Below are 26,849 nucleotides of genomic sequence, written 5' to 3'. Positions count from 1 at the left end.
AATGATTTTAGGCAAATTTAAACTCTTCTGGGAAGAAAACGTATAATATATTACCAAGATGTTAATTAAACTATCCATGCTCTTAATTGACATGCCCTAAGGAAAAGAACTTTTATTGTACCTGATTTCTTCCTGTTAGGGATAGAAGATATGTTCCAAGATCAGGGGGCGTCTCTGGAGCCTCTCCTGGAGCTCTTTGATGTTTGGCTTGGGTTGGGCTCGTGATCCATCTCCTGGAGAGCACATTTTCCCGGAGGATGAAGAATCCCAGGGCCTTTCAGACACTTTCTTGCTTCTTCAGCCCCAGCGTGCTAGAGTGAGAAGGTAATTGCTCCTCAGCCTCGGGACTTTCTGCCTCTCTGTCTGTGGAGGTTCACCTAATGCTTTGGCCTGTATTAGTCCAGGGCTATTGGAGTGCGCTCATATATACCTGTACGTATATAAGAAATCCCGAACTTAGCGGCTTAATGTAACAGACATGTATTGGTTCCCAGTGTCTATGGGTCAGGAATCTAGACACAGTTTAGCTGGGTCAGGGACTCTTATGAATCTGCAGTTACAAGAGTGTGGACCAGAACTTCAGGCATCTTGAGGCTTGACTAAGGATGGACCCCAGTGCAAATTCTCTTACATGGCTGTTGGCAAGATTCAGTTCCTTCTGGGTTTTTTTTTTTTAACACACGCTAGAAACTGCCCTTTTTCTTTTTTCTTTTTTTTTTTTAAATTTATTTCATTTATTTATTTATTTTTGGCTGTGTTGGGTCTTCGGTGCTGTGCGTGGGCTTTCTCTAGTTGTGGCGAGCGGGGGCTACTCTTTGTTGTGGTGCGTGGGCTTCTCATTGCGGTGTCTTCTCTCATTGTGGAGCACGGGCTCTAGGTGTGCGGGCTTCAGTAGTTGCGGCACGTGGGCTTCAGTAGTTGCGGCACGCGGGCTCAGTAGTTGTGGCTCACGGGCTCTAGAGCACAGGCTCGGTAGTTGTGGCACACGAGCTTAGTTGCTCCATGGCATGTGGGATCTTCCTGGACCAGGGATCGAACCCGTGTCCCCTGCATTGGCAGGCATATTCTCAACCACTGCACCACTGGGGAAGCCCCCTTCTGGGTTTTTTGACTGAAATCTTCAATTCCTGGCTGGCTGTTGCCTGGAGACTGCCCTAAGTTCCTTGTCATGGTCCTCATCAGAACAATGAGCCAGTAAGTGAGAGGACAAGAGAGAGTGAGAGCAAGTTGAAAGTCAGTCTTGAGTGTGTACACCTAAGAGTCACATGGCTAGGTCATAGGTATGTGTGTTATCAACTCTGATAGATACTGTCGAGCTGTTATCCTGAGTGGTTGTATTATTTTACACTCCCGCCAGCAGTATGATGGTTCCTTTTTTTGTTTCTTTTTTTACATCATTGTCAACACCTTAGTGTACTGTCAGATTTTGAGCCAGGTTAACTTTTTTTTTTAAGTTGTTGGGTTTTTATTTTTATTTTATTTTTTAATTGAAGTATAGTTGATTTACAGCATTGTGTTAATTTCTGCTATACAGCAGAGTGATTCAGTTACACATATGTATACATTCTTTTATATGTTCTTTTCCATTATGGTTTATCATAGGATATTGAATATAGTTCCCTGTGCTCTACAGTGGAACCTTGTTGTTTATCCATCCTATATATAATAGTTTGCATCTATTAGTCCCAAACTCCCAATCCATCCCTTCCTCAGTCCCCTCCCCCTTGGCAGCCACAAGTCTGTAATAGTTCTCTGAGTCTGTTTCTGTTTTGTAGATAAGTCCATTTGTATCATATTTTATATTCCATATATAAGTGGTATCATATGGTGTTTCTTTCTCTGTCTGACTTACTTTGCTTAGTATGCTAATCTCTGGGTCCATCCATGTTGCTGCAAATGGCATTATTTCATTCTTTTTTATGAGCCAGATTAACTATTTTTGTAAATTTTTAAATTGATGTATAATTGATTTATAATGTTGTGTTTGTTAATTTCTGCTGTACAGCAAAGTGATTCAGTTATATATATAAATATTAATATATATATACATTCTTTTTTTAATATTCTTTTCCATTATGGTTTATCATAGGTGAGCCAGGTCAACTTTTAAAAGAATTGTCTTGTACTGAATTCATGATTGAAACCCAACCCTACAGAACTGTTGCTTTGCATCCCTTACTCTGCCCATTTCCCCTCCTCCAGGGGTGGCTTGTGAACCTCGTCACGGCAGATCGTGTGTCCCCGCTCCATGAAGCCTGTCTCGGAGGTCATCCCTCCTGTGCAAACATTTTATTAAAGCATGGAGCTCAGGTAAGTGCAGCTCAAATCACACCTTAGGCACCATGACTGAAAAATGACGGTTTCTATCCCTTCTGAATACTTCCCAGCGTTTTTGATTAGCCTGATTTGAAATATGAAGGTTTTTCTTTTTCAAAAGTATTATGTCTATTAAGCTTATTTACTTTAGTGGTAGATGAAATACTGCATTTTTAGCTAGAAAGTCATGGTCCGACTATCTATCGTTTTCTTTGACTGTCACTATTAATAAATAGCTGTTAGATTTCTGCCTTCATTTCTGTGGCTAGAAGGTAGTGACATATTGTAGAAAACACATAACATTTGTCTCCATAAGACCTGAATAATGGTTCCAGACCATCTCTACCATTTACTAACATTGGAAACTTGGACAGGTTACTTAGCCTGTAAGCTTTAGAGTCTATATGTGAGAAAAAAAAAACAAACAGGGAAAATACCAAAAAAAATTATGTAGCATATTTTGTGGTATTGTGAGGATTGAGAGGGATAAGGCATGTGATTATTATTTGGAGAATGGGAATCGGGATGACATAATGAGATTCTAGAGAAGGAAGATACGAAATCATTGCATTTGAAAGCAGGGACCAGTACATCTTCCATTAACTTAAGTACCCTCTTGGTCAGGAGTGATGGGGAAATCTGATCATGAAATTCTGTATGGGTTTCTCATCTTTTCTCAACCAGTCTGTACTGAGCATTTATTATGTGCCTAACTCTAGATAAAGATTTTCAGGAACTTCTAAACTAAATGAGGAGACGACCAGATAAACAGGTAAATGGCGGCATGTAACACTAACTGCTTCAAAAGATAAACCCTGAAATCTCAGTAGCCTCATACAATAAAAGTTTATTTCTTGTTCAACTCAGAATCCAGTGTGGGTGTTCCCAGTTGGGTGGCTATTTTCCAAGGGTGATTCAAGGACGCAGGCTCCTTTCATCCTGTTGCTCCCATGTGTGCTCCATTCCAGATGGCTAGAAGGGGAAAAGACACGGAGGATTGTGAATGGAAGCTTTTTAAGGGCCAGTCTTGGCAGTGACATATGTCACTTTTGCTCATATCCCATTGGCCAGAATTCAGGCCATGTCTAACTGCCAGGGAGGTGGGCAAGTGTAGTATGCCTCTGCGCCCAAGAGAGAGGAAATGAGTTTGTTTAACGCATAGTATCTCAGCCACAGCAGGCAATTACAAAACGCTGTTTTTATCTGTTAGTTTCTTCTGTGTAACAAACCACCCTGACTTAATGACTTAAGACAGTAGCCATTTATCTCACAGTTCCTTGTGTTGTCTGGACAGCTCGTCTGGTCTGGCTGCTTCAGCTAACCTCAGCTGGGCTTACTGAGGCATTTCAGGTTAGCTGATAGATGGGCTGGGGCAGGCTACTTCATGATGACCTTGGCTGGGATGGCTGGGAGGTCTGGGGAGACAGAAGAGCTCTACGTGGTCTCCCATCCTTTAGCAGGCGACCCGGGCCTGTTCACATGGTAGCAGGGATTCCAAGAGCAGCAAAATAGGGCAAGCTCTGTGCCTGCATCACACTTGTTAACTGTCCCATTGACCAAAGCAATTCATGTGGGCAAGCCCAGATTCAAGGATTGAAAAGATATAGTCTCCGTCTTGGGATGGGAGGAGTTACTAAGCCACTCTGCAAAGGGATATGCATCCCGGGCAGAGAATCTGTGGCCATATTTTGCAAACCACTACAATGTAATAAGTATTAATAGTAAGGGGATTGTTGGGAACACGTAGAAGTGTTCCTAACCCATTTATTTCTGATGGAGAGGGGGAGTCAAAAGATGCTTCCTACAGGAAATGATGTTACAGTTGAAACCTAAAGGACCTGTTGGAGTTAGTCAGTTCAACGGGGGGTTGGGGGAAATGATGGACTTCCCACCCCCTGGGAACAACAAACGCAAAGGCCTAGAAGTGAAAGTGGGGGCTTCAAATCGTTCCTTCAAGTCATTCCTTAGAGACCTCCCTGGTGGTGCAGTGGTTAAGAATCCGCCTGCCAATGCAGGGGACACGGGTTCGAGCCCTGGTCCGGGAAGATCGCACACGCCGCGGAGCAACTAAGCCCATGCGCACAACTACTGAGCCTGCGCTCTAGAGCCCGCGAGCCACAACTACTGAGCCCGTGCGCGTATAGCCCGTGCTCCGCAACTAGAGAAGCCACCTCAGTGAGAAGCCTGTGCACCGCAACGAAGAGTAGCCCCCGCTCGCCACAACTAGAGAAAGCCCGCGTGCAGCAACGAAGACCCAACACAGCCAAAAATATATAGAATAAATAAATTTTTAAAAAACTGAAAAAAATAATTCCTTATAGCAGCAGAGTAGAGCAGGTGAGAGGGGTCAGAACACAAACAAACTTGCCGACCACGCCAAGAAAATGGGCTTTGCCCTGAGAGCAGCCGAGAGCCATAGATGAGTGCATCAAGAGGTTTATATTTTGGTTAAGAAAACTTACCCCAAACTTGGAAGCAGGCCCAGGACTAAGCAGAGGCGAGAAAGGAGCCTGGGGTGCAAACTCTAAACTCTGCTCACTCGCAGGGTGAGTTCAGCACTTTTGTAACCCTGGGAGTGAGTGTCTTCTCCTTAAACTTTGCATCCTGGACATCTTTCACGCATCACTAGTTCTGGCCTTGCGTGGAAATAGGGCATGAGAATGACGTCCCTGTCTTCACAGTATCATCGTTTAACAGGTTCACCAAAGAATTCCTTGATAGAGGAAAATGCATCTGCATTTGGCTTTGCTCTTTGCCATTCAATTATAGCCCAAACACTGTGAAGTTAGATGTTAGCTTGTAAGTTTCGGTCTGATTTCCAGTGTTAGAAAAGATAGCCCCAACGATTATAGTTTTATGGCCGTATAGGATATTAACCAGTTTTGTATCTATTAGCAAATTTATTTCAGCATTGCATTGACTGACTATGTAAATTCTCCTTTTAGCCATCCTTGCCATTTTACTGGTTCCCTCATTAATGAATGAGCTGAATAAACTCTTTGGCTTGTGTTCACTCTATATTTGGATGAAAGTGATGTTTTTAAATTTATTTATTTATTTTTGGGTGTGTTGGGTCTTCGTTGCTGTGTATGGGCTTTCTCTAGTTGTGGCGAGCGGGGGCTACTCTTTGTTGTGGTGCGCGGGCTTCTCATTGTGGTGGCTTCTCTTGTTGCGGAGCACGGGCTCTAGGCGCGTGGACTTCAGTAGTTGTGCCATGCGGGCTCAGTAGTTGTGGCTTGCGGGCTCTAGAGTGCAGGCTCAGTAGTTGTGGCGCATGGGCTTAGTTGCTCCGCGGCATGTGAGATCTTCCCGGACCAGGGATTGAACCCGTGTCCCCTGCATCGGCAGGTGGACCCCCAACCACTGTGTCACCAGGGAAGTCCCGAAAGTGACATTTTTAAATTAAAAAAAATAAAACATTAACAATTTTAAAAGGTTACTCTATCTTCTGTGGGGAAATTGGATTGGTGTGGGATGGGTCTAGGATGGCATGTTTAAAATAAGGTGATTAGTGGGAATTTCCTGGCCGTCCAGTGGTTAGGACTGTGCACTCCCGCTGCAGGGGGCACGGGTTCAATCCCTGGTCTGGGAACGTTCTTGGTGCATTACATTCTATACCTCATCCGGTTTTTCACAACAACTTTGGGGAATCTGTTATTTTTTGTCCCCATTTTGTAGCTGTGGAATTTAAGGCTCAGACAAGTGAAATAATAGCTTGAAAATGGTGGAGCTTAGGTCTGAATCCAGGATACCCCACTGCCCGCCTTCATGCTGGAGCTTTTCTTTCTAGGTGAATGGTGTCACTACAGACTGGCATACTCCCTTGTTTAATGCTTGTGTCAGCGGCAGCCTGGACTGTGTGAATTTGCTTCTGCAGCATGGAGCCAGTCCCCACCCTGAGAGTGATCTGGCGTCCCCCATGCACGAAGCTGCTAAGAGAGGTAAATCTGTTGAGAATTTAAGTTTTCCACCCCCTCCTTCAAGGGACATCTTATTGTTGAAGGGAAGAGGGAAAAGGAGGTACGTGGAGCAGTTGTTCTCAATGTGTGGATCCTGGGACCAGAAGCGTCAGCCTGACCTGGCATGCAAATGCAGATTCTTGGGCCCCATTCCAGACCCAGTGAATCAGTAACTTTGGGGGTGGGGTCCAGCCATCTGTGCTTTGTTTAACAAGCCCTCCAGGTGATTTCTGATGCACAGTAGGTTTGAGAAGAGCCCTTTTAGAACATTTGGAATACTGCTCACTGCTGTGTCTCCGGAACAGGGCCTGGCATATAGTAGACTATCCATCAGAATGTGTGGAATGACCCCATAAAGTCAAGTTATTTTATAAAACAAATTATAGTCTTCTGTTTTAAGGCCTTAAAGAATATTGTCTCAGGGCCACCTAAGTTTGCTAAGTGAAACAAACTTTCAATTTTTGGAAATATAAGATGTTATATACAGTTTGGGGTAAGTCTCCCCATCCCCATGTTTGTTGAGGTATAATTGACAAATAAGATTGTATATATTTAAGGTGTACAGTGTGATAACTTGATATACGTATACATTGTGAAAGGATAACCGTGATCAAGTTAATTAACACATCCATTGCCTCATATAGTTACCTTTTTTTTGTGGTGAGAACATTTAAGATCTATTCCTGTAGCAAATTTAAAGTACAGTGTATATATTATTATTTTTATTTTAATTTTTTTTAGTGTACGCGGGCCTCTCACTGTTGTGGCCTCTCCCGTTGCGGAGCACAGGCTCCGGTCGCACAGGCTCAGCGGCCATGGCTCACGGGCCCAGCCGCTCCGCGGCACGTGGGATCTTCCCGGACCGGGGCACGAACCCGCGTCCCCTGCATCAGCAGGCGGACTCTCAACCACTGCGCCACCAGGGAAGCCCAGTATATATATATATATATATATTTTTTTTTCCAGTATATATATTATTAACTGTTGTCACCATGCTGTACATTAGATCCCCAGAACTTATTCATCTGGGATTATTCTTTTTGTAAAGTCACAGTTTTCCTGCTATTCTTAACTCTGAGACAGAAAATAAAATTGTAAGTTTTGCTTTTCTCTGATATTTCTCCTCCTCCTTGACATCATGATGACCGTACCTTGCCCCGAGGGCTATTTCCGCAGTGGCTTCACAAAATAGCTTCCCCTCATCTTTACAGCAGCCCCATTTGACTGGATCCACCCGTTTTATAATTATCTCCCAAAGCACTGGCATTTCTTGACGAGGAGACATGTTATCATTTTCACTGGACACATAGAGCTAAAATGGTATAACAAGATAAATGCAAAGGAGCAATGCTTCAAGTATGATGTCCTAGACCAAGGAAGAGTGATTCCGCTTTCACCAAACCTAGTTGGCCACACTGGGCCTCACTCATGCTGGATTTGGCACCTTTTTCTAAGCCTTGCCTGTGCCCACCGTGGCCTGTTTGTCCCAGGGCCTGCCCTTGGTAAGGTTGTAACTTTCCTTCCCTGTTCCACGGTCCGCTCTGTGCCCTTTCTTCTACAGGTCCACCTTTAGTCCCTGTTGTTCCATATCTCTCCTCAGCGCTCACTTTGATTTCGGTGATCAGACTGATTACAGAGCCACCGACATTTGAAAAACGTGGCTGGCTGCTCGTTGCTTACCGTGGCTGGTAAACTCAAGTGGAGTTCCACCCAGAGCTACAGATGCCATGTTATAGTCAACCCATTAACTGGTGACAGTGTTGAAGGTCATTCCCTATTCTAAATAGGGGGAATAGCTTTTGGTCGCTGGAGAAGTTGTTGGAGAATTTAAACCCACAAAACATGGGCGAGGTGGTGTTTCCCTAGCTAAGAGAATTTGTGCTGTAACTGTTTTCTCCCACTTTGGGCTGCAGGCCACGTGGAGTGCATTGAGTCTCTTGTGGCTCATGGGGGCGACGTTGACCGTAACATCAGCCACCTGGGCACACCGTTATATTTGGCTTGTGAAAATCTGCAGGTGGCCTGTGCCAAGAAGCTTCTGGAATCAGGTAAAACCAAAAGCAAAACATAACAAGGAAAGTAAATGAAAAGTAAATTAAAGGTATCTGAAAGCTCTTTCTGTTGTAGCAGAGGAAAGAGCGCGGGCAATGGAGTCGCACAGGATCAGAGTTCATATTGACTGTGTTTCCGTGGGGAATTAGTTTAAACTGTTTCAACTTTAGTTCTCTCACTTGTACTGAGAATAGTGATAATGATAATGATGATGACATCTCCCAGGATGGTCCTCAGTGATTATTAGTTTCTCCTCCCTCCCTCTGACCATTGGTATTATTAGGCCCTGAGTAACTTGCACAGCTGCTGGATTAGGGCTGAATCTTCAGATTTGGGGCCGCCTTCACAGTTCTCTTTGATTTGGAAATAGAACTTGCCCCATTTTTACTCCATTGTGAATATTATATTTTCGAAAAGTCGTAGGTCGCATCATTCTTTCTCACCTTCCTGCTGTTATCCAGCCCCTTCTTCTACACTTGGGATACCACTTCATCACCTCTTTAATTATTTGAGTCCTGGTTATTCTTTAAAAACCCAGTAATCTTGCCCTGCACTGAATGCTCTTACGGTTCCCATTGCCTTCTACTCACTTGGCAGCCATTACCATGAATTAGGAGATGGGTTCTCTCTCTCCTTCTCTCCCTCTCTTTCTTCTATTACCCTAGGTGGATTTTAAGCTCCTAGTCAGGAAAGGGCCATGTTTGGCACCCCTCACAAAGCCAAGACCAATACAAGAACAATTCAGTTAACATTTGTTGACTGGACATAGATTCCCATTTTACTAGAGGGACAGCAGCCCAGGCAAAGTCATATGTCCCCACACATCACAGCAGGAGCCAGCATCTGGACTGGGGTAGGGATTTTCTGAGAGTGTAAGGATGGAACTGGGTGGGGGTGGTCCTCGAATTCTACCTTATCCCCGAAGAGGAGGGCTTTGCCCCCTTCCCCGTGATCTTGGGATTGGCCACCCCAGTCTAGACAATGCTGCCATAATTGATTGCCCTTCACAGTCCAAATCACATGGTCCCAAGTCTCTGGTTTAAACCTCACGGCAGTTGCTCGACGTGTAAATGTGGATAATTGCCATAGGTGAGATTTCACCATCTAGCCTCACTTCCGGCCTGTACTGGCTAATATTTGGGCTCCGTTAATAGTGAATGTGCAGCTTTCATGCCACCAGGATTCTTCTTGCATGTGTCACACCTGTGTGGAGTGCTCAAAGGCAAGCTTTTCAACCTCATACGTCACAGAGCTCCCGTGGTACCTTCGGTCACATTGTCAAGTGGCATTTTCCCCATATTATTAAATGGAATCAAGTCGTCTCCTGTTTTCTCAGGAGAACTACTGTGCCTGCTATGGACGCCCTTTTGTTAGGGAATTTTGAGGTGCAGTGCTTTGAGAAGGGGGCGCTTGCACTCTGCTGACTCTGACTCTGTTGTTCTCGTGACTGTTTAGGAGCGAGCGTGAACCAAGGCCGGGGGCTGGATTCCCCTCTGCATGCGGTGGCCAGGGCGTCCAGTGGGGAGCTGGCCTGCCTGCTCATGGACTTTGGAGCAGACACCCAGGCCAGGGATGCTGAAGGCCACCGTCCCTTGGAGCTGGTGCCGCCAGAGAGCCCCCTGAGCCAGCTCTTCTTGCAGAGAGAAGGTGCTTCTCCTTTGCCTGAATCTAAGCCCTAATCCATAGACTCCTGTGGGCTCTAGCAGGAGGCAGGTACTTACCGAATTCTGACTTCGGGTCTTATGAAAAAGATTGTTCTCTGCCTTCACGAAACGTGGGGAGCTGAGATAGTTTAGTATTCGGCAAGGTACAGTACTGGTTATATAATAAATAACCATCCTGCTCTTTGGCATGTTGGAGACAGGCTGTTTGGATGATCTAATATTCATATGTGGGATAGGCCAGCTTTCAAAGAATTAAGATATTGTTTTAAAATGTTAAAGTTACCTAAGACGTGCTGTATTTAAAAAAAAATGTATTGGGGTATAGTTGGTTTACAATGTTGTGTTAGTTTCAGGTGTACGACATGCTTTATTTTTTTTTACATTTATTTTATTGAAGTATAGCTGATTTTATAATGTTACGTTTATTTCTGCTGTACAGCAAAGTGATTCACTTATACATATACATTCTTTTTCATATTCTTTTCCGTTATGGTTTATCACAGGATACTGAATATAGTTCCCTGTGCTCTACAGTAGGACCTTGTTTATCCATTCTATATATACTAGTTTGCATCTGCTAACCCCAAACTCCCAATCCATCCCTCCCCCACCCCCCTCCCCCTTGGCAACCACAAGGCTGTTCTCTATGCCTGTGAGTCTGTTTCTGTTTTGTAGATAAGTTCACTTGTGTCATATTTTAGATTCCACATATAAGTGATATAATAGGGTATTTGTAAGCCATGCTTTAGAGAGATGCAGCAGAAGGGTCTTTGGGGTGCCCCAAAGACATGCCCCAGGATGTCTTACTGCAGTACAGATGGGCTGAACTACTGGGCATTTGGCTTCTGGGATGGTGGGTAAGAATGCAACTCATTGAGTATTACACGGTATTACTTTCATGATGCACAGCAATCGGGAGACATTTACTATCGGCTTGGCCAAAAAGTTCGTTCGGGTTTTCCGTGACATCTTATGGAAAAATCCGGACGAACTTTTTGGCCAATCCAATATAATAAGTTAATCAACACTGAGTCCACACTCCAATATAAATAAAAACTGACACTCCTGACCCAAACCACTAAACACTGGGGTTGAGCAGTGTGCAAGGGGATGGGGCACTTCCCTGGGCTGCGAGGTCACGGGTGGGCTGGGGTGGGGAGCAGAGACCCCTCAGATTGCATTCTTGATCGTCCCTAGAGGTGGAGAGCAGCCAGCTCAGGACCTGCTTTTTTTTACCGGAGTGTCGACTTTGTTGAGTCTTAGGGGTTGTGGGAGTTTGAAGCAGGCTTCCCTACCAGAAGGATTCTTTTTTATTTTTTATTTAATTTAATTTATTTATTTTTGGCTGCATTGGGTCTTCGTTGCTGAGCACGGGCTTTCTGTAGTTGCGGTGAGCGGGGGCTACTCTTCGTTGCGGTGCGCGGGCTTCTCATTGCGGTGGCTTCTCTTGTTGTGGAGCACGGGCTCAGGTGCGCAGGCTCAGTAGTTGTGGCGCACGGGCTTAGTTAGTTACTCTGTGGCATGTGGGATCTTCCCAGACCAGGGCTCGAACCCGTATCCCCTGCACTGGCAGACGGATTCTTAACCACTGCACCACCAGGGAAGTCCCAGAAGGATTCTGATGTCATGTAATCTGGTTATTTTCTCCCCACATGCTGAGAATTAGGGCTCTGGGCAGAATTGTAAAGTGGCCCCTGAATCCTTCTTCCTGCTACACCCACTGCCGCAGCGTACTTGTGGCCACAGCCTGCCTTGGGGCCCCCCAAACAAGGCCTGTGCTCCCCAAGCCGAGGCACAAGGAACAGTCCAATAGAAACCCCTTTATGAGAAGCAGTGGGGTCACCCCCAGGCAACTCTGCCCGTACTTTGACAATTTCTTGTTTTCAAAAAATTGTATCTCTATAGACGGGGCTGATTTCTCCAGCAGGCACAGATGGCACAATGCGTGGGGTCCACCATGTTTTTAGGGGCCCGCAGAAATGTTTTAATTTCTTTTAAAATCAGAAGGAAAAACAATGAATAAAACTCAACCTGGGTTATATTCATCTTTATACTGGCACTTGTCCCTGACATTGTATCTAGCACATGTGATTAGTAACTTCCTTCAAAGTGCTTTAGTGAGAGGAGATTGAGTTCAGTTGCCCCACACTATGCCTTTTGCAGCTCGTTAATAAATGCTTTGAGCACAGTGGGAAATCCTTCATTAATATACGCCTTGAGCACACTGAACATATCTGGAAGGTGCCCTAAATTTCAACAGGGACCTTGTGAATGTGCTCTGAGGACCTGATTGAAAATATTTCCTTTCTTTCTTTCCTTGTGTATATGTCTGTTTCTACCTCTCCTTGTTTTCCATCACCCGAGAAGTATGCAACCCAGTTTATCCTGTAGCTTGCGGTGATGCTATAGGAAATTGAAGCCAAATCCGGCCTCTGTACCCTGACACTGAATTAAATCTCAGAGACAGAATTTTGGGTGAAGTAGAAAAGAATAGCTTTATTACTTTGCCAGGCAAAGGGGGCCACGGCGGGCTAATGCCCTCAAAACTGTGTCCCCACCTGGAGGGGGTAGTCAGGAGTTTGATAGTAATGGTTCAAGGAGTGCGTGATCAGCTCGTGGACGTTCTTCTGATTGGTTGGTGGTGAAGTTGGAACCTTCTGGTTCCAGCTGGTCTGGGGTCTACGTGCTTGTGGGCAGCATGCAGTTAACTTCTCCCACCTGGCGGGGGCTTCAGCATCTGCTGAACAGCTCAAAGATATTGTTATGTGTGTCCCTTGAGGGGAACCAGGACCCTGCCCCAAGGCGGCACTGTTGTTTCTCTTGACTGTTCCTCCCTTGTCTCCGCATCCCCTCCATTCCCTAATTAGCATCGGTTTGAACCTGCTTCTTGGAACTCAGGGAAGGTCAGGGAGGCTGAATGAAGCCTATTTCCTGTAATCAAGAAATGGGGGGGCTTCCCTGGTGGCACAGTGGTTGAGAGTCCGCCTGCCGATGCAGGGGACACGGGTTTGTGCCCCGGTCCGGGAAGATCCCACATGCCACGGAGCGGCTGGGCCCGTGAGCCATGGCCGCTGAGCCTGCACGTCTGGAGCCTGTGCTCCACAATGGGAGAGGCCACAACAGTGAGAGGCCCGCGTACCGGAAAAGAAAAAGGGGGGGGACACGGAAGGGCTTTTGTGCCCTGGAGTCCCACAGGGTCCTGCTTGGTATCAAAGTTAGAGGCCACTGTACCCTTTTGGTTGCATTTTCAACCCTGGCCACACAATACAGTGACCTGGGACACGTGCCTTTACAAAAACCAGATGCACAGGCCCCACCCAACAGTAACTGAAGCAACATGCCTGGGGTGGAGTTTAAAGCCCTCCCTGCCCCGCCCCCAGCCAGGCTTGAGGGCTACTGCTTTATGGGATTCTTGAAGGTATACAGCTTTGCCTTTTAAAAAGTTTTTAATAACCAAAAGGGAATTCCCATTACAATTTAGTGCAGGGGCTGGGGATGGGAAATCATTTCCCATCTTTTTACCCTATGACAGGGTTTTTCAAGCTCATTTTGGGCCAGATGGGGGCCATCCTGTCCTGTGCACTGTAGGATGTTTAGCAGCATCCCTGTCATCCACCCACTAGATGGTAGTAGCAACACCGCCCCCCACAAGTTGTGACAAAAAAAATTAGCTCCAGATATTGCCAAGTGTCCCTAGGGAGCAAAATACTCCCTCCCCCCCTTGAGAATCGCTGTCTTAAGATGTAAACACTTGGCTGGATCCCTATGCAAGGTTTGTGCTAGTTCACTTTTCACCTGTGAGTTGAAGCACTGGGACAACTCTGAATGCAGAATATAAAAACAAATATGAAAAGACCTGTATGCACAAAACTATGACACTGATGAAAGAAATTAAAGATGATACAAACAGATGGAGAGATATACCATGTTCTTGGAATAGAAGAATCAACATTGTGAAAACGACTATACTACCCAAAGCAATCTACAGATTCAGTGCAATCCCTATCAAACTACCAATGGCATTCTTCACAGAACTAGAACAAAAAATTTCACGATTTATATGGAAACACAAAAGACCCTGAATAGCCAAAGCAATCTTGAGAAAGAAAAACAGAGCTGGAGGAATCAGGCTCCCGGACTTCAGACTATACTACAAAGCTACAGCTATCAAGACAGTATGGTACTGGCAGAAAAACAGAAATATAGATCAATGGGACAGGATAGAAAGCCCAGAGATAAACCCACGCACATATGGGCACCTAATTTATGACAAAGGAGGCAAGAACATACAATGGAGAAAGGACAGCCTCTTCAATAAGTGGTGCTGGGAAAACTGGACAGCTACATGTAAAAGAATGAAATTAGAACACTCCCTAACACCATACACAAAAATAAACTCAAAATGGATTAAAGACCTAAATGTAAGGCCAGATACTATCAAACTCTTAGAGGAAAACATAGGCAGAACACTCTATGACATAAATCACAGCAAGGTCCTTTTTGACCCACCTCCTAGAGAAATGCAAATAAAAACAAAAATAAACAAGTGGGACCAAATGAAACTTAAAAGCTTTTGCACAGCAAAGGAAACCATAAACAAGACGAAAAGACAGCCCTCAGAATGGGAGAAAATATTTGCAAATGAAGCAACTGACAAAGGATTAATCTCCAAAATTTACAAGCAGCTCATGCAGCTCAATATCAAAAAACAGACAGCCCAATCCAAAAATGGGCAGAAGACCTAAATAGACATTTCTCCAAAGATATACAGATTGCCAACAGACACATGAAAGGATGCTCAACATCACTAACAATTAGAGAAATGCAAATCAAAACTACAATGAGGTATCACCTCACACCAGTCAGAATGGCCATCATCAAAAAATCTAGAAACAATAAATGCTGGAGAGGGTGTGGAGAAAAGGGAACCCTCTTGCACTGTTTGTGGGAATGTAAATTGATATAGCCACTATGGAGAACAGTATGGAGGTTCCTTAAAAAACTAAAAATAGAACTACCATATGACCCAGCAATCCCACTACTGGGCATATACCCTGAGAAAACCATAATTCAAAAAGAGTAATGTACCACAGTGTTCACTGCAGCTCTATTTACAATAGCCGGGACATGGAAGCAACCTAAGTGCCCATCGACAGATGAATGGATAAAGAAGGTGTGGCACATATACACCATGGAATATTGCTCAGCCATAAAAAGAAACGAAATTGAGTTTTTTGTAGTGAGGTGGATGGACCTAGAGTCTGTCATACAGAGTGAAGTAAGTCAGAAAGAGAAAAACAAATACCGTATGATAACACATATATATGGAATCTAAATAAAACAAGAAAAAATGGTTCTGAAGCACCTAGGGGCAGGACAGGAATAAAGATGCAGACCTAGCGAATGGACTTGAGGACATGGGGAGGGGGAAGGGTAAGCTGGGACGAAGTGAGAGAGTGGCATGGACATATATACTCTACCAAATGTAAAATAGATAGCTAGTGGGAAGCAGCTGCATAGCACAGGGAGATCAGCTCGGTGCCTTGTGACCACCTAGAGGGGTGGAATAGGGAGAGTGGGAGGGAGACTCAAGAGGGAGGGGATATGGGGATATGTGAATATGTATAGCTGATTCACTTTGTTATAAAGCAGAAACTAACACACCATTGTAAACTCCAATTAAACTCCAATAAAGATGTTAAAAACAAAAAAATATGACTTCAGGTAACATTTATGCTTCACTGATAGCTTCTTATATTTGAATATCTTAAAACTGCTAAATTATAAAAGTATTTGCATCCAGAAATATGACCTTATTTTTTTTAAAGGTAAAGACAAGAAAGGCATTAAACATGGATTTTCTTGTCATTGCTGGGATTTCCATACTTTTGTAATTCCAAAATTAGCTCCCATAAGCCTCCATTGGTGAGACTGAGCTTTGAAGGTCTTTGTTCTAAATCAGAACCTAGCAAACTCATTTCAATGAGATACTAGAAAAGAGAGAACATGGCCTAAAAATGCCTCCTACAAAAAGCAGAACATGGTCTTAAGCTGCACCATATTATTTCCTTATAATAGTGTCATAGCTTGTATGCTTTCAACGAAGGAAGGGAAAAGTCTTAGATCAGTGAAACCCATGGGTGACTTGTCTTATCATCTTTCTCCAGGGCCCCCTTCTTTGATGCAGTTATGCCGCCTTAGAATTTGGAAGTGCTTTGGGATCAAGCAGTATCATAAGATCACCGGACTCAGCCTCCCTGAGGAGCTGAAATGGTTTCTCCTCCACATTTAAATGTGTCAAGGGAATGGCATCACAAACGACAGACAAACGTTATCGAGTGTTGAGGCCACTGGGATTTTAAAATAAAGTCAGGTTTATTAGAGTTTGGCTAGTTTTTTTTTTTTTCAAGGAGATTTTTATTTGTAAAGGAACATACTGAGTACTTTTGTGTTATTGGTTGGAGGGCATGAAAAATTCCACCACACCCCTCCGCCCCCTGCCGCCTGCAAGAGGGTGGCTAAGATAACAACTACGGTGTTGATCGTGCCAAGCCCTGAGCTGGGAACGCTTTACGCTTCACCCAATTTAGCTCTCACAGCAACCCCACCAGGTGGGTACTATGCTCTCCCCTTCTCCAGGTGAGACCCTGAGACTCAGGGAAGTCAGTTTGTCCCATAACCCCCAGTGAGGACAGGCAACCAGACGAACACCAACAGCATAGCACTTGCTAGTTCAGTTAATTTCATTAGTTCATTTGTTCAGGACACATCATGCATCTTCTAGAACTGTGCTGTTCAGTGCAATAGCTACTAGCCCAGTGGTTCTCAAGCAGGGGCGATTTTTCCCCTTAGGGGGTATTTGTCAATGTCTGGAGACTTTTATGATTGTCACAACTGAGGGCGAGGGTATGCCTGGCCAGTGGGTAGAGGCCAGGGCTGTTGCTAAGTACCCTACAGTGCACAAGACAAGCCACCACAGCAAAGCATGATCCAGCCCAAAATGTCAATAGTGCCAAGGTTGAGAAACCCTACACTAGCCGTATGTGGCTATTTAAAAAATGTAAATTAATTAAAATTAGATACAATTAAAAATCCAGTTCCTAAGAGTCATTAGCCACATTTCAGTTTAATAACCACACATGGCCAGTGACTACTGTATCGGACATCACAGACACGTATAGATCATCGCAGAAAGTTCTGTTGTTCCATGGTTGCAGGAATTCCTATTCGACAGCACTGTTCAGATGCTTGACAAGTGGATTTTAACTGCATTTCAGTGTCTGGTTTATATGAGACCTGTGATATAATTTAGTAATGATGGCTGTAGTTTGTCTTCTCTCTGAGACATGAATTTGGTGCTTCGTTGGATCAAGAGAAAGTAAGAAAATGTTGTACCCACTTAAGGCAAATCGTTACCTGTAAGATGACATATGGCCTAGATGACCTGTAAAGATATTTCCTATGTAATTTTTTGTGATTCTAAATTCAGTTTGCTATATGAAAAAGAAGACTCCAGAATTTTGTTCCAAAATGCCCAACTAGTTACCCAGAAGATGGCGCTGCTGGCACACAATCATTTAAGCGAAACAGTTCCTCCTCATAAATGACCCATTGTAAGATGGTTTACAACATAGGCTCTGGAAATTTCCATGCAGGGATGAAAACTTCGCAGTGGTAAATTCCATTGACACTGGGTTTTCTTCTCTTCCAGTGTGCTCAGAAATTCAAATGTGAATTTATATCACCTCCCTGCTTTTTTTTTTTTTCTTTCTTGGTCTGATCATGTTTACATTTTTAACTGCTCAGAATTTAGACAGAAAATGAACACCAACAGCATACCACTTGCTAGTTCAGTTAATTTCATTAGTTCATTTGTTCAGGACATATTTAGTGAGTGCCAGGCACTATTCTAGGCACCAGGGTAGCCACAGTGAAGGAGATGTGGGCAAAGGTTCTGACTTTCTGGAATTCACACTCTAGTCGGGAGAATCATTTAAAAAAAATTTTTTTTTTTTAATTTTGGCTGCACTGGGTCTCCGTTGAGATGCATGGGCTTCTCATTGAGGTGGCTTCTCTTGCTGTGGTATGCAGGCTTCAGTAGTTGTGGCATACGAGCTCAGTAGTTGGGGCTCAGCAGGCTCAGTAGTTGTGGCCCACAAGCTTAGTTGCTCCGCGGCATGTGGGATCTTCCCAGACCAGGGTTCGAACCCGTGTCCCCTGCATTGCAAGGCGGACTCTCAACCACTGCGCCACCAGAGAAGCCCCGGGAGAATCATTTGCTAAGGAGTAAGGAGCTTAGGCATTTTGCTGTAGTTTTCTTTTTGAAAACACTAGGTTTGTTTTTGTTTGTTTTTTAAATAGCCTGGTTTCTCATAGAAAATATATCGGACAGAATGTTGCTTATGTTAATCCACTCTTGGCCAAATTCTCTGAGTTTAACCCAGGACTGTACAAAAGTACTAGAACAGCATTTTTCTTCTCAGATCTTCCAGCCAGTTAACCAATTTGCACATCCATATAATAGATGGTCATCTGCACAAATGGGAAAAATACCACCCCCACCTGCCTCATTGCAACTTAGGAAAATTTCAAATTACTTCACTTAGTAGTGCTCAGAAAGAAGATGCTATTTAAATAGGAAGTCTATTTTTATGAGTCTAGATGTGGTTATATTTATAAGTGATATACACCTTTGAACGCTTTATCATCACGATCTGGCACAGCCTCATAAATTCCATCATCAAAGCTGGTTCGGTGACATTTAATAGAACCCCACCTTTTTGAATGAGGGATGTAAATTTTTAGCATCGTGAAACCATCTTTTAAAAATGCTAATTACTTTGTTTTAAGAGTGCAAACTTCCCACACATTTCTTGTAGCCCAGTCTCATATTGTAAGTTTACTACATTCTCTTGGTTTTATCCGGTAGAAACACCACTTGGTACAAAAAGAAGGCAAGAGGAGGCCGGCGAAGGATGGTTGTTTTCTTCTGCGTTTATATTGGGGCTAATCGACATGGTTTGATACTCCATGTTCCAGGCTGGAGTAGTTAATCATTAAGCAGTCACTCGGGCTCAGAAACAATGGAACGAGATGTGCTCTGCTGTCTGATCTGGGGCACGGGGTGCGGGGGGGGGGGGGTGGGGGTGGACATTTACAATCTGATGAAAGCCCAGCATTAGGGCTCGTGTAGAAGACCTGATCAGCAACAAAATCAGCTAAACAACAGCTCGCGTTTTGGAGGGCTTGCTAAGGGCTAGACCCCTCGCACCAGTGTTTTAGAAGCCTTACCTTCCAACCTTCACAACTCTGGTATCCCCATTTTACAGATGGGGGTGCACAGGGGGAAAGGAATTTGCAAAAAGTCACAGGTGGTGAAGGAAGTTTTTTTTTTTTTTTTTTTTTGCGGTACGCGGGCCTCTCACTGTTGTGGCCTCTCCCGTTGTGGAGCACAGGCTCCGGACGCGCAGGCTCAGCGGCCATGGCTCACGGGCGCAGCCGCTCCGTGGCACGTGGGATCCTCCCGGACCCGGGCACGGACCCGCGCCCCCCACATCAGCAGGCGGACTCTCAACCACTGCGCCACCAGGGAAGCCTGAAGCCAGACTTTAATGCAGAAGCCAGAGCTCTTACCCATTATACGCCCTGCCTTCTATTTTCTTCAGGAAATCCCAGAGCTCTGGTTCCTGGGTCCTAAAGCCCCTGCTTAGTTTCCCAGAAGGCCTTGGAAGTGGAGGCGGAGCCACGTCCTTAGGTCAAAGGTCTCGGCAGAGGTCAGGAGGCTGTGTCGGGTTTAGCTCGAACATCACCCGACTCTTACCCCAGCCACGGGAACCAGCCTGGGAGCCCCCAGACTTGCTGCGTCTTGAAGCAGGTGGGTCAGCCTTGCCCTGCCAGTGATGCTGGCGAACAATGCCTTCCCGGGGGACCAAGCCCCACGTGGCAAAGGAAATTTTTTTCGAACTGAGAGTATTTGGTACTGATTTCGTCAGTGAAAAGTCGTTATCTGTAATGGGCAGGGTGGAGGGGAAGCTGTCTGGGCTTTGAACAACATCGTCTGGCTGTGCATTTGCGAGTTCTGCATGTTTTTTTTTTCTTGCTGTACTAGTGTTCTATTGCCGCATAACAAAGTATCACAAACTTAGTGGCTTAAAGCAACATGAATTTATTATCTCATAGTTTCTGTAGGTCAGAGGTCCAGGCATGGCGTGACTGCATTCTCTGCTCAGGGACTCACAGGGCTGAAATCAAGGTGCTGGCTAAGGCCACAGTTCTCATCCAGGGCTCAGGGGTCTTCCTCCAAGATGACTGGTTGTTGGTAGAATTCAGTATCTTGCACCCGTGGAACTCAGGTCCCTGTTTTCACGCCTGCTAGCTGTCAGCTGAGGACTGCTCTCAGTATCTAGAGACCACCCACAGTTCCCTGCCATGTGGTCCCCTCCGTAGGAAGTTCACAACATGGATTCTGGCTTTTTTCCTGGCCGTGGAGTGCATCTCCCTGCATTCCTATGCTGTGAGCAGCTGGAGGAAATTCTCTGCTTCTAAAGGGCCCACCTGATGAGGTCAGGCCTACCTGGATAATCTCCTGATTTGGGACCTTAATTACACCTGAAAAATCCCTTCAAATGAGCACCTAGATTAGTGTTTAATTTAATAACTAGCAGAAGGAGTGTGTACACCAGGGGCCCAGAATCTTGGGGGCCATTTCAGAATTCTGCCTACCATACCTACTAATGGCTAATAACCATCAACGTTGTGTCAATTTATCTGAGGTCCGATATATAATAACATGATAATGATTGTTTTTGTTATATAATCAAACATGTATATAGTGCTTACTCTATATCAGGCGTGGCTCTAAGAATTTCACAAACATCAAGTCATTTAATACTTACAGTAATCCTGTGATATACATTTTACAGCTAAGGAGACAGCCACAGGGAGGTCAGGTAACTTCCCCCAGGTCATACAGAACTGTCAGGGACCACATAATTCCTTTAATCACATCAAGCCTAGATCAACAAGGTTGGCAATGATGAAGGAAGGGCTAGGTGGGGCCAAGAAGTGGGACTTCTCAGCCTTGCCTCCATTCCCTCTGGAGCCTGCTCACTAAGTACAAGGTCACTGGCTTGCCTGCCTGTGGGTGAGTGCGGCTCTCCCTCGTACTGGCTGTCACGATGCTTCTATAAATCTCAGTATGTTGTGGACTGAGTGTGTCCCACTAAAATTCGTATGTTGAAATCCTAACCCCCAATGTGATGGTATTTGAGGTGGTGTCTTTGGGAGGTGATTAGGTCATAAAGATGGGGCCCTCATGATTGGATTAGTGCCCTTATAATGGAGACCCCAGAGCATTCTATTGCCTCTTCCACCATGTGAGGACACAGTGAGAAGATGGCCATCTAAGAGCCAAAAGCTGGTCCTCACCAGACACAACATCTACTGCCGCCTTGATCTTAGACTTCCCAGCCTCCAGAAGTGTGAGGAATAAATACTTGTTGTTTAAGCCGCCCAGGCTATGGTGTTTTTGTGATGGCAGCTCGAATGGGACCAAGACAAGGAAGGACAGTTGCAACTAGGCAGATGTTTTACAGGAGACTTCACTACCGTTTATAAAAACGAGAAGGGAAACCAAGTAACATGCTTATAACATGCAGCTATGTTTGCTACTGGTCCACCTCCTGGCCCCTGGCCAACTTCCCTTGCATACTCTAGTTTCCTGTCTGATTCCTTGGGGATGTCACAGGAAGTCTCTTCTATCAGATGGCCTGGCAGCCCCCAAATGCCAGAGGCACTCACCATCAGAGGCAGGATAAGGGGGACTTCTGTTGGATGTAACTTGGAGGCTTGTTTTGGTGAGTCGGGAACAGGAGCTTCCAGGCCTTCCTGTGTCTTTCTCTGGTCCCACCCTTCAGAGTGTGTGGGCTGAGGAAGTTGCGCTCCGGTTTGGCTTCCACCACGGACTTGTCTTGACGAGGAATGCGGCAGGCATTCTTGGCACGCCCTCCTCAGTACAGAAAAGGGCCCAACCTTCACGCCGTATCCCCCATGATGTGCTGGAGGAGAACGTCCTCCTGTCTAATACACCCTACGAGACCTTTGGACTCCGTCAAGTGTATAAATTCTCACTGATTTGCCAAGATTGATTTTCTACCCTTTACTTCACAAAATCCACTGTGAGGCCGAAGCAAGTAAAATTGATTTCCACTCACTTTCCTCCCCACCCAAGGTCTCTTTGCTCACTCCAGGCGATATGAGATTTTTTTTCAACTTTCTATGCCCTTTTGAAAAGCTTTTTCATTTTTAAAGTACAGTGAAATCAGGTGGTTCTACAGGCCTGTGTGGGAATTTTTATGTGATGTTTTAAGTGTTTAAGCTTCATTGGCTTAGAAGATACCTCTGTTGGAAGATACTTCTGTTAGAAGATAACTGCTGGATGCCTGAGTATTTACGTTGTAAACATTGGGCTAGGACCATGAAAACTGGGGATGGTAGCATCCTGCTTTTTGATCAATTCACATGTTGTGTGTTTGACTTAAGAATGCACTTCAGAAAGCCTCAGGTGGAAATTTCTTCCTCTGAGTTGCATTGTACAGACTCAAATGTAGTGGGTCTGCGTTTTACCCTTCTACATAGGATATAAGAAATGTCCAATTTCTTTTAATTCTCAAGTGAATTGGTTCCAAACCACTATCATCCTGGCTGGAAATTCAGCATCAGTCATAATATGGACCCCACTGAAGGGTTAAGCAGAGATGTCAAGCATCTTATGGTACCCGGAACATGCACGGTGGGCCTCCTGGTCTTAGGTGGAGGTGGGCGCTGATGATGTTTGTTGTCCAGTCCCACGTGGTTTCTTGGATGCAGGAGGCTCTGTGGCAACCACGTGACCTAATGCTCAGATGGAGGCTGGGAGCCCTGGTGCCTGAGAGCCAGCCTCCCTCGAGACACCCTGTAGCAATTCTCTCTTAATGCTGTGCCACTTCACCAAGCTGTTGTGTGGGAAGAGGGCGTGAGCACACACTTGTGGCACCCACCCCCAGACCACGGTCCCCTTTCAGGCTCGGGGGAATTAATGTCACCCCATGTTAACAGATTCCACCCTAGGTCTCCAAGTGTTCTCTGCCTTCAAGCTCTGGGAAAACTTAACATGATCCCCTCAGTGAGTTTCAGAAATGCAAGCCAGGAAAGTGGGCACTTAACACAAAAGGTGGCTGCCTTTAGGGAATCCCAGCCTCCAGTCCTGAATCATAAATGTTCGTGAGCCCAGGGAAGTCCAGGCTCAGGTAGTTTCTATTATTCCAATGAAACAGGAAGAGTGAGTAGGAGAAGGTGACTTTGTAGGTCAGAGGGTGGAAAAGATGTGAAGTGATTGTCTCCAAGAGTGGAAAAGTTAACTGCACCAGAGAACCATGGTAGGATAGCTGGGTATGCAGACTACCCACCTGAGATCTGTCGTCATGATTGTGTTTCTCTTCCAGCTACACTCAGCGCTCAGGTGCAGCCCTGGCATGGGTGACGTGCTGGGAAAGGGGGACAAGGGAGTTAAGAGGAGTACACACACAATGTTCACTGCAGCTCTATTTACAATAGCCAGGATGTGGAAGCAACCTAAGTGTCCATCGGCAGATGAATGGATAAAGAAGATGTGGCACATATACACGATGGAATATTACTCAGCCATAAAAAGAAACAAAATTGAGTTATTTATAGTGAGGTGGATGGACCTAGAGTCTGTCATACAGAGTGAAGTAAGTCAGAAAGAGAAAAACAAATACCGTATGCTGTTTAGATTCCACATATATGTGGAATCTAAAAAAAAAATGGTTCTGAAGAACCTAGGGGCAGGACAGGAATAAAGATGCAGACGTAGAGAATGGACTTGAAGACACGGGGAGGGGGAAGGGTAAGCTGGGACAAAGTGAGAGAGTGGCATGGACATACATACACTACCAAATATAAAATAGTGAGAAGCAGCCACATAGCACAGGGAGATCAGCTTGGTGCTTTGTGACCACCTAGAGGGGTGGGATAGGGAAGGTGGGAGGGAGACACAAGAGGGAGGGGATATGGAGATATGTGTATACGTATAGCTGATTCACTTTGGTATACAGCAGCAACTAACCCAACATTGTAAAGCAATTATACTCCAATAAAGATGTTAAAAAAAAAAAAGGAGTACACAGTGGTATGGTTGCTGTGTAAACTGGGCAAGGAGGGATAGGACAGGACTGGTAGACAGTAAAAAAGTGGTACGGCCAGTGGGTTGGAAGTCCCAGTGACCTCAGTGAGTCAAAGAGCTATTGGTATCTAGAGCAAGAGGGATTGATTGTTAGTGAGAGGCTGGAAAAAGAGATTTTGGAGGTAGTTTAGTTATTGGAGATGACAGACCTATGAAGAAGTGAGCGCATTAAGTGGGTGGGTTAAGGAAAAAATCATTGGCACTGAAGGCTGCAAGGAACAGAGAAGTGAGGACATAGGGTGAATTACCTTCTCCATGAGCGGGAAAATCGCCAAGAGCAACGACAAGCATAAAAGATTCAGAGGGAGACAGAGAGCTAGGTCTAAACACCAGACATTTGTTGATGACCGTAGCAAGGAGGGGTGGGGGCTTGTATCCTCTGGCGATATTCCTTTAAAAGGAGTTAGAGGTTTGAGGGAGGAGGAATAGGAATGATCTAGAACAGAGGCTGGCAAAGAATGATTAGCAGACCCAATCCATCTTGCCTCCTGTTTTTGCAAATAAAGTTTTCTTGGAACAGAGTGACACCCATTCATTTACATATCCTCAATGTCTGCTTTGGCACTATGTCAAAGTTGAGTAGTTGTGACAGAGACCATAAGGCCTGCAAAGCCTAAATCACTTACTGTCGGGTCCTTCACAGAAAAAAGTTTGCCGACCCCTGAACTAGAATTAGCAGTGAAGAATATTAACCTCACAGTGAAAAGAAAGCACAAGTAATATCACAATAACTTATCTTGCCATACACACGTCAAATCTTTCTGTTCCTTTCAGTTTGGGTCTGCTCTCGGTCACCAGATCAAACATTTTGACTCAATAGATACTTTTTTTTCCACAGTGAAATCAACCCATTGGATGGTTGAAATGACAGAACGACTGGCCACTTTAACTTTGCACCGGAGCCAGCATACATGATTATAGTGTGTGAAATGTACTGAGGTAAATTTCATCAGGTTGCAAATCCAGATTGCCAATTACTCAAACATAAACCGCGGGCTATAGCACTACCCTGTGGCTTGTTAGGGTACTGAGCAAAGATGCTAGTGGACCTGACTTCCACAACCAATTTCCTGTTCTAGCTTACCTTGTTCCTTGCTATTAGTCTTAAGAATGGGAAACTGGCCTACATGGCTTTGCCCGGTGTAATGAGACAGGCAAACATAGCATTCCTAGAATAGTCGATCTGAGGTTTGCCAGGGGTCACTCACATTCCTTCTCTGGAAAGTTTGAATCAAGCAAAACAAAGACTCAGGGAATGGTCATCTGTGTCAAGTGAATGGTGGGGCACTGGACTAAATAAACATTCATGTGTGCCTCTTGTTAAGCTTCTTGAAATTATCTTTTTTATTCCTTCTCTTTCTGGAACCTGAAATCTGTACGGCTTCCTCTTCCATGAGATTTTTGTCCTTTCACTTAAACTAGCTTGAGTAGATTCTATTCCTTAGAACCAAATGATTACTGAAACAGTCTTGAGTGCCAGACTCTTGGTCATAAGGGGGTCCATTGTCTTGTCTCTTTTAGGATTAAGATGTGTTCCCCAGGCCAGTCGTCCTTTGTACCCTTTGTCATAAGGAGAAAACAATATGGAGGGAGCAGCTCAAATGCAAATCAGTCTTTACCCTTGGGACGACGGTCAACAAACAGCACTAAGGCGAGTCAGTAGGTACACTTACTGTAACAGATACACTTTTCTCGTCTTACTAGGAAGGAATGACACTTGAATAGCAAGAGCCCCTGGGGTTATTTGCCACCCAAAGATAGCCTAGGGATACTCGCAGACAGAGCTAAGAGTGATCGTTTGAGGTGCACGGGGTTTCCTCGGAAGGGTTTTATTAACTGGAACATCACCTTGGTCGTTTTCCTCCCTACGTTTTCCAGAACTGACATTAACCGTGGTGTTTGTAGAAACGTATTTCAAATGTGGTTGTATCAGTTATGCTCTGAACCTGTCAAACTGCAGTGATGGAAAAAAGTTAAGAAAAATAATTCCTCCAGAGCCCCTAGCTGCTGGCAGTTACTGATGGAGACAGGCCCTGTTGTGCCCTTTGGCTTATTAATAAGTTCTTCTGATCCAATCACTTCCTATGTTAATTGGGTTTAGTGAAAATGTATTCTGCTGTTTGGGGATTTGGCAGCAGAAGAAAGGAAGAACAAAGCATGTGTACTAGTACCAGCTACTATGAAAACACTACCCCAGAGTTGTGGAAAGCTTTTGATCAGTGAAAACCCTGATGTTCCAGATCCCAAGGCTCTAGGCGGACTCTCTTTTCCACGCCTGATCAGTGATGACTCCTTTCCCTCTGATGAATGAATAAGCAGCTCTCTGTCTTTAGTTCAATAAACGGTGGATGGAAGGCAGCCATTCTACTAGGCATCCCCCACCATGGTAGTGATGCCAAATTGGTTGTTCAGTGAGGCTGGTAGATAGTTTCCTGATGCTGTGGGTTTCTGTGTCTCATGGGATTTCCACTCTAGGTCCGGATTGGAGATAGCTACCTTATTTTTATTTATTTGTTTATTTTTTAGCATCATGGATTTTATATTTCCTAAGTTTTTTATTTTTATTTTAAAAAATTGTATTGAAGTATAGTTGATTCACAATATTGTGTTAGTTTC

At 44.7% G+C, this 26,849-nt stretch overlaps 1 protein-coding gene across 3 annotated transcripts in view; it reads left to right on the top strand.

Moving 5' to 3' along the window:
* The window catches only part of ASB9 (ankyrin repeat and SOCS box containing 9), a 41,402-nt gene extending 16,247 nt beyond the window's left edge, over positions 1 to 25,155 (top strand). The window contains exons 3-7 of one of the 3 annotated variants that reach the window (XM_032618699.1): positions 2,203 to 2,310; positions 6,107 to 6,257; positions 8,189 to 8,323; positions 9,783 to 9,974; positions 25,072 to 25,155. In XM_032618699.1, the coding sequence (XP_032474590.1) occupies positions 2,203 to 2,310; positions 6,107 to 6,257; positions 8,189 to 8,323; positions 9,783 to 9,974; positions 25,072 to 25,148 (663 nt within the window). In that variant the 3' untranslated portion in view covers positions 25,149 to 25,155. Of the gene's footprint in view, positions 1 to 2,202; positions 2,311 to 6,106; positions 6,258 to 8,188; positions 8,324 to 9,782; positions 10,041 to 16,158; positions 16,375 to 25,071 lie in introns of those variants that run through there. The other 2 variants (XM_032618698.1, XM_032618700.1) reach the window with 2 other exon arrangements.
* The last annotated feature ends 1,694 nt before the right edge of the window (positions 25,156 to 26,849 follow it).

The sequence above is a fragment of the Phocoena sinus genome, chromosome X (assembly GCF_008692025.1).
Source record: "Phocoena sinus isolate mPhoSin1 chromosome X, mPhoSin1.pri, whole genome shotgun sequence".
In the NCBI taxonomy this organism is placed as follows: domain Eukaryota; kingdom Metazoa; phylum Chordata; class Mammalia; order Artiodactyla; family Phocoenidae; genus Phocoena; species Phocoena sinus.
Note: the sequence above shows the minus strand (reverse complement) of the source record. Positions and strands in the feature narration are given on the sequence as shown.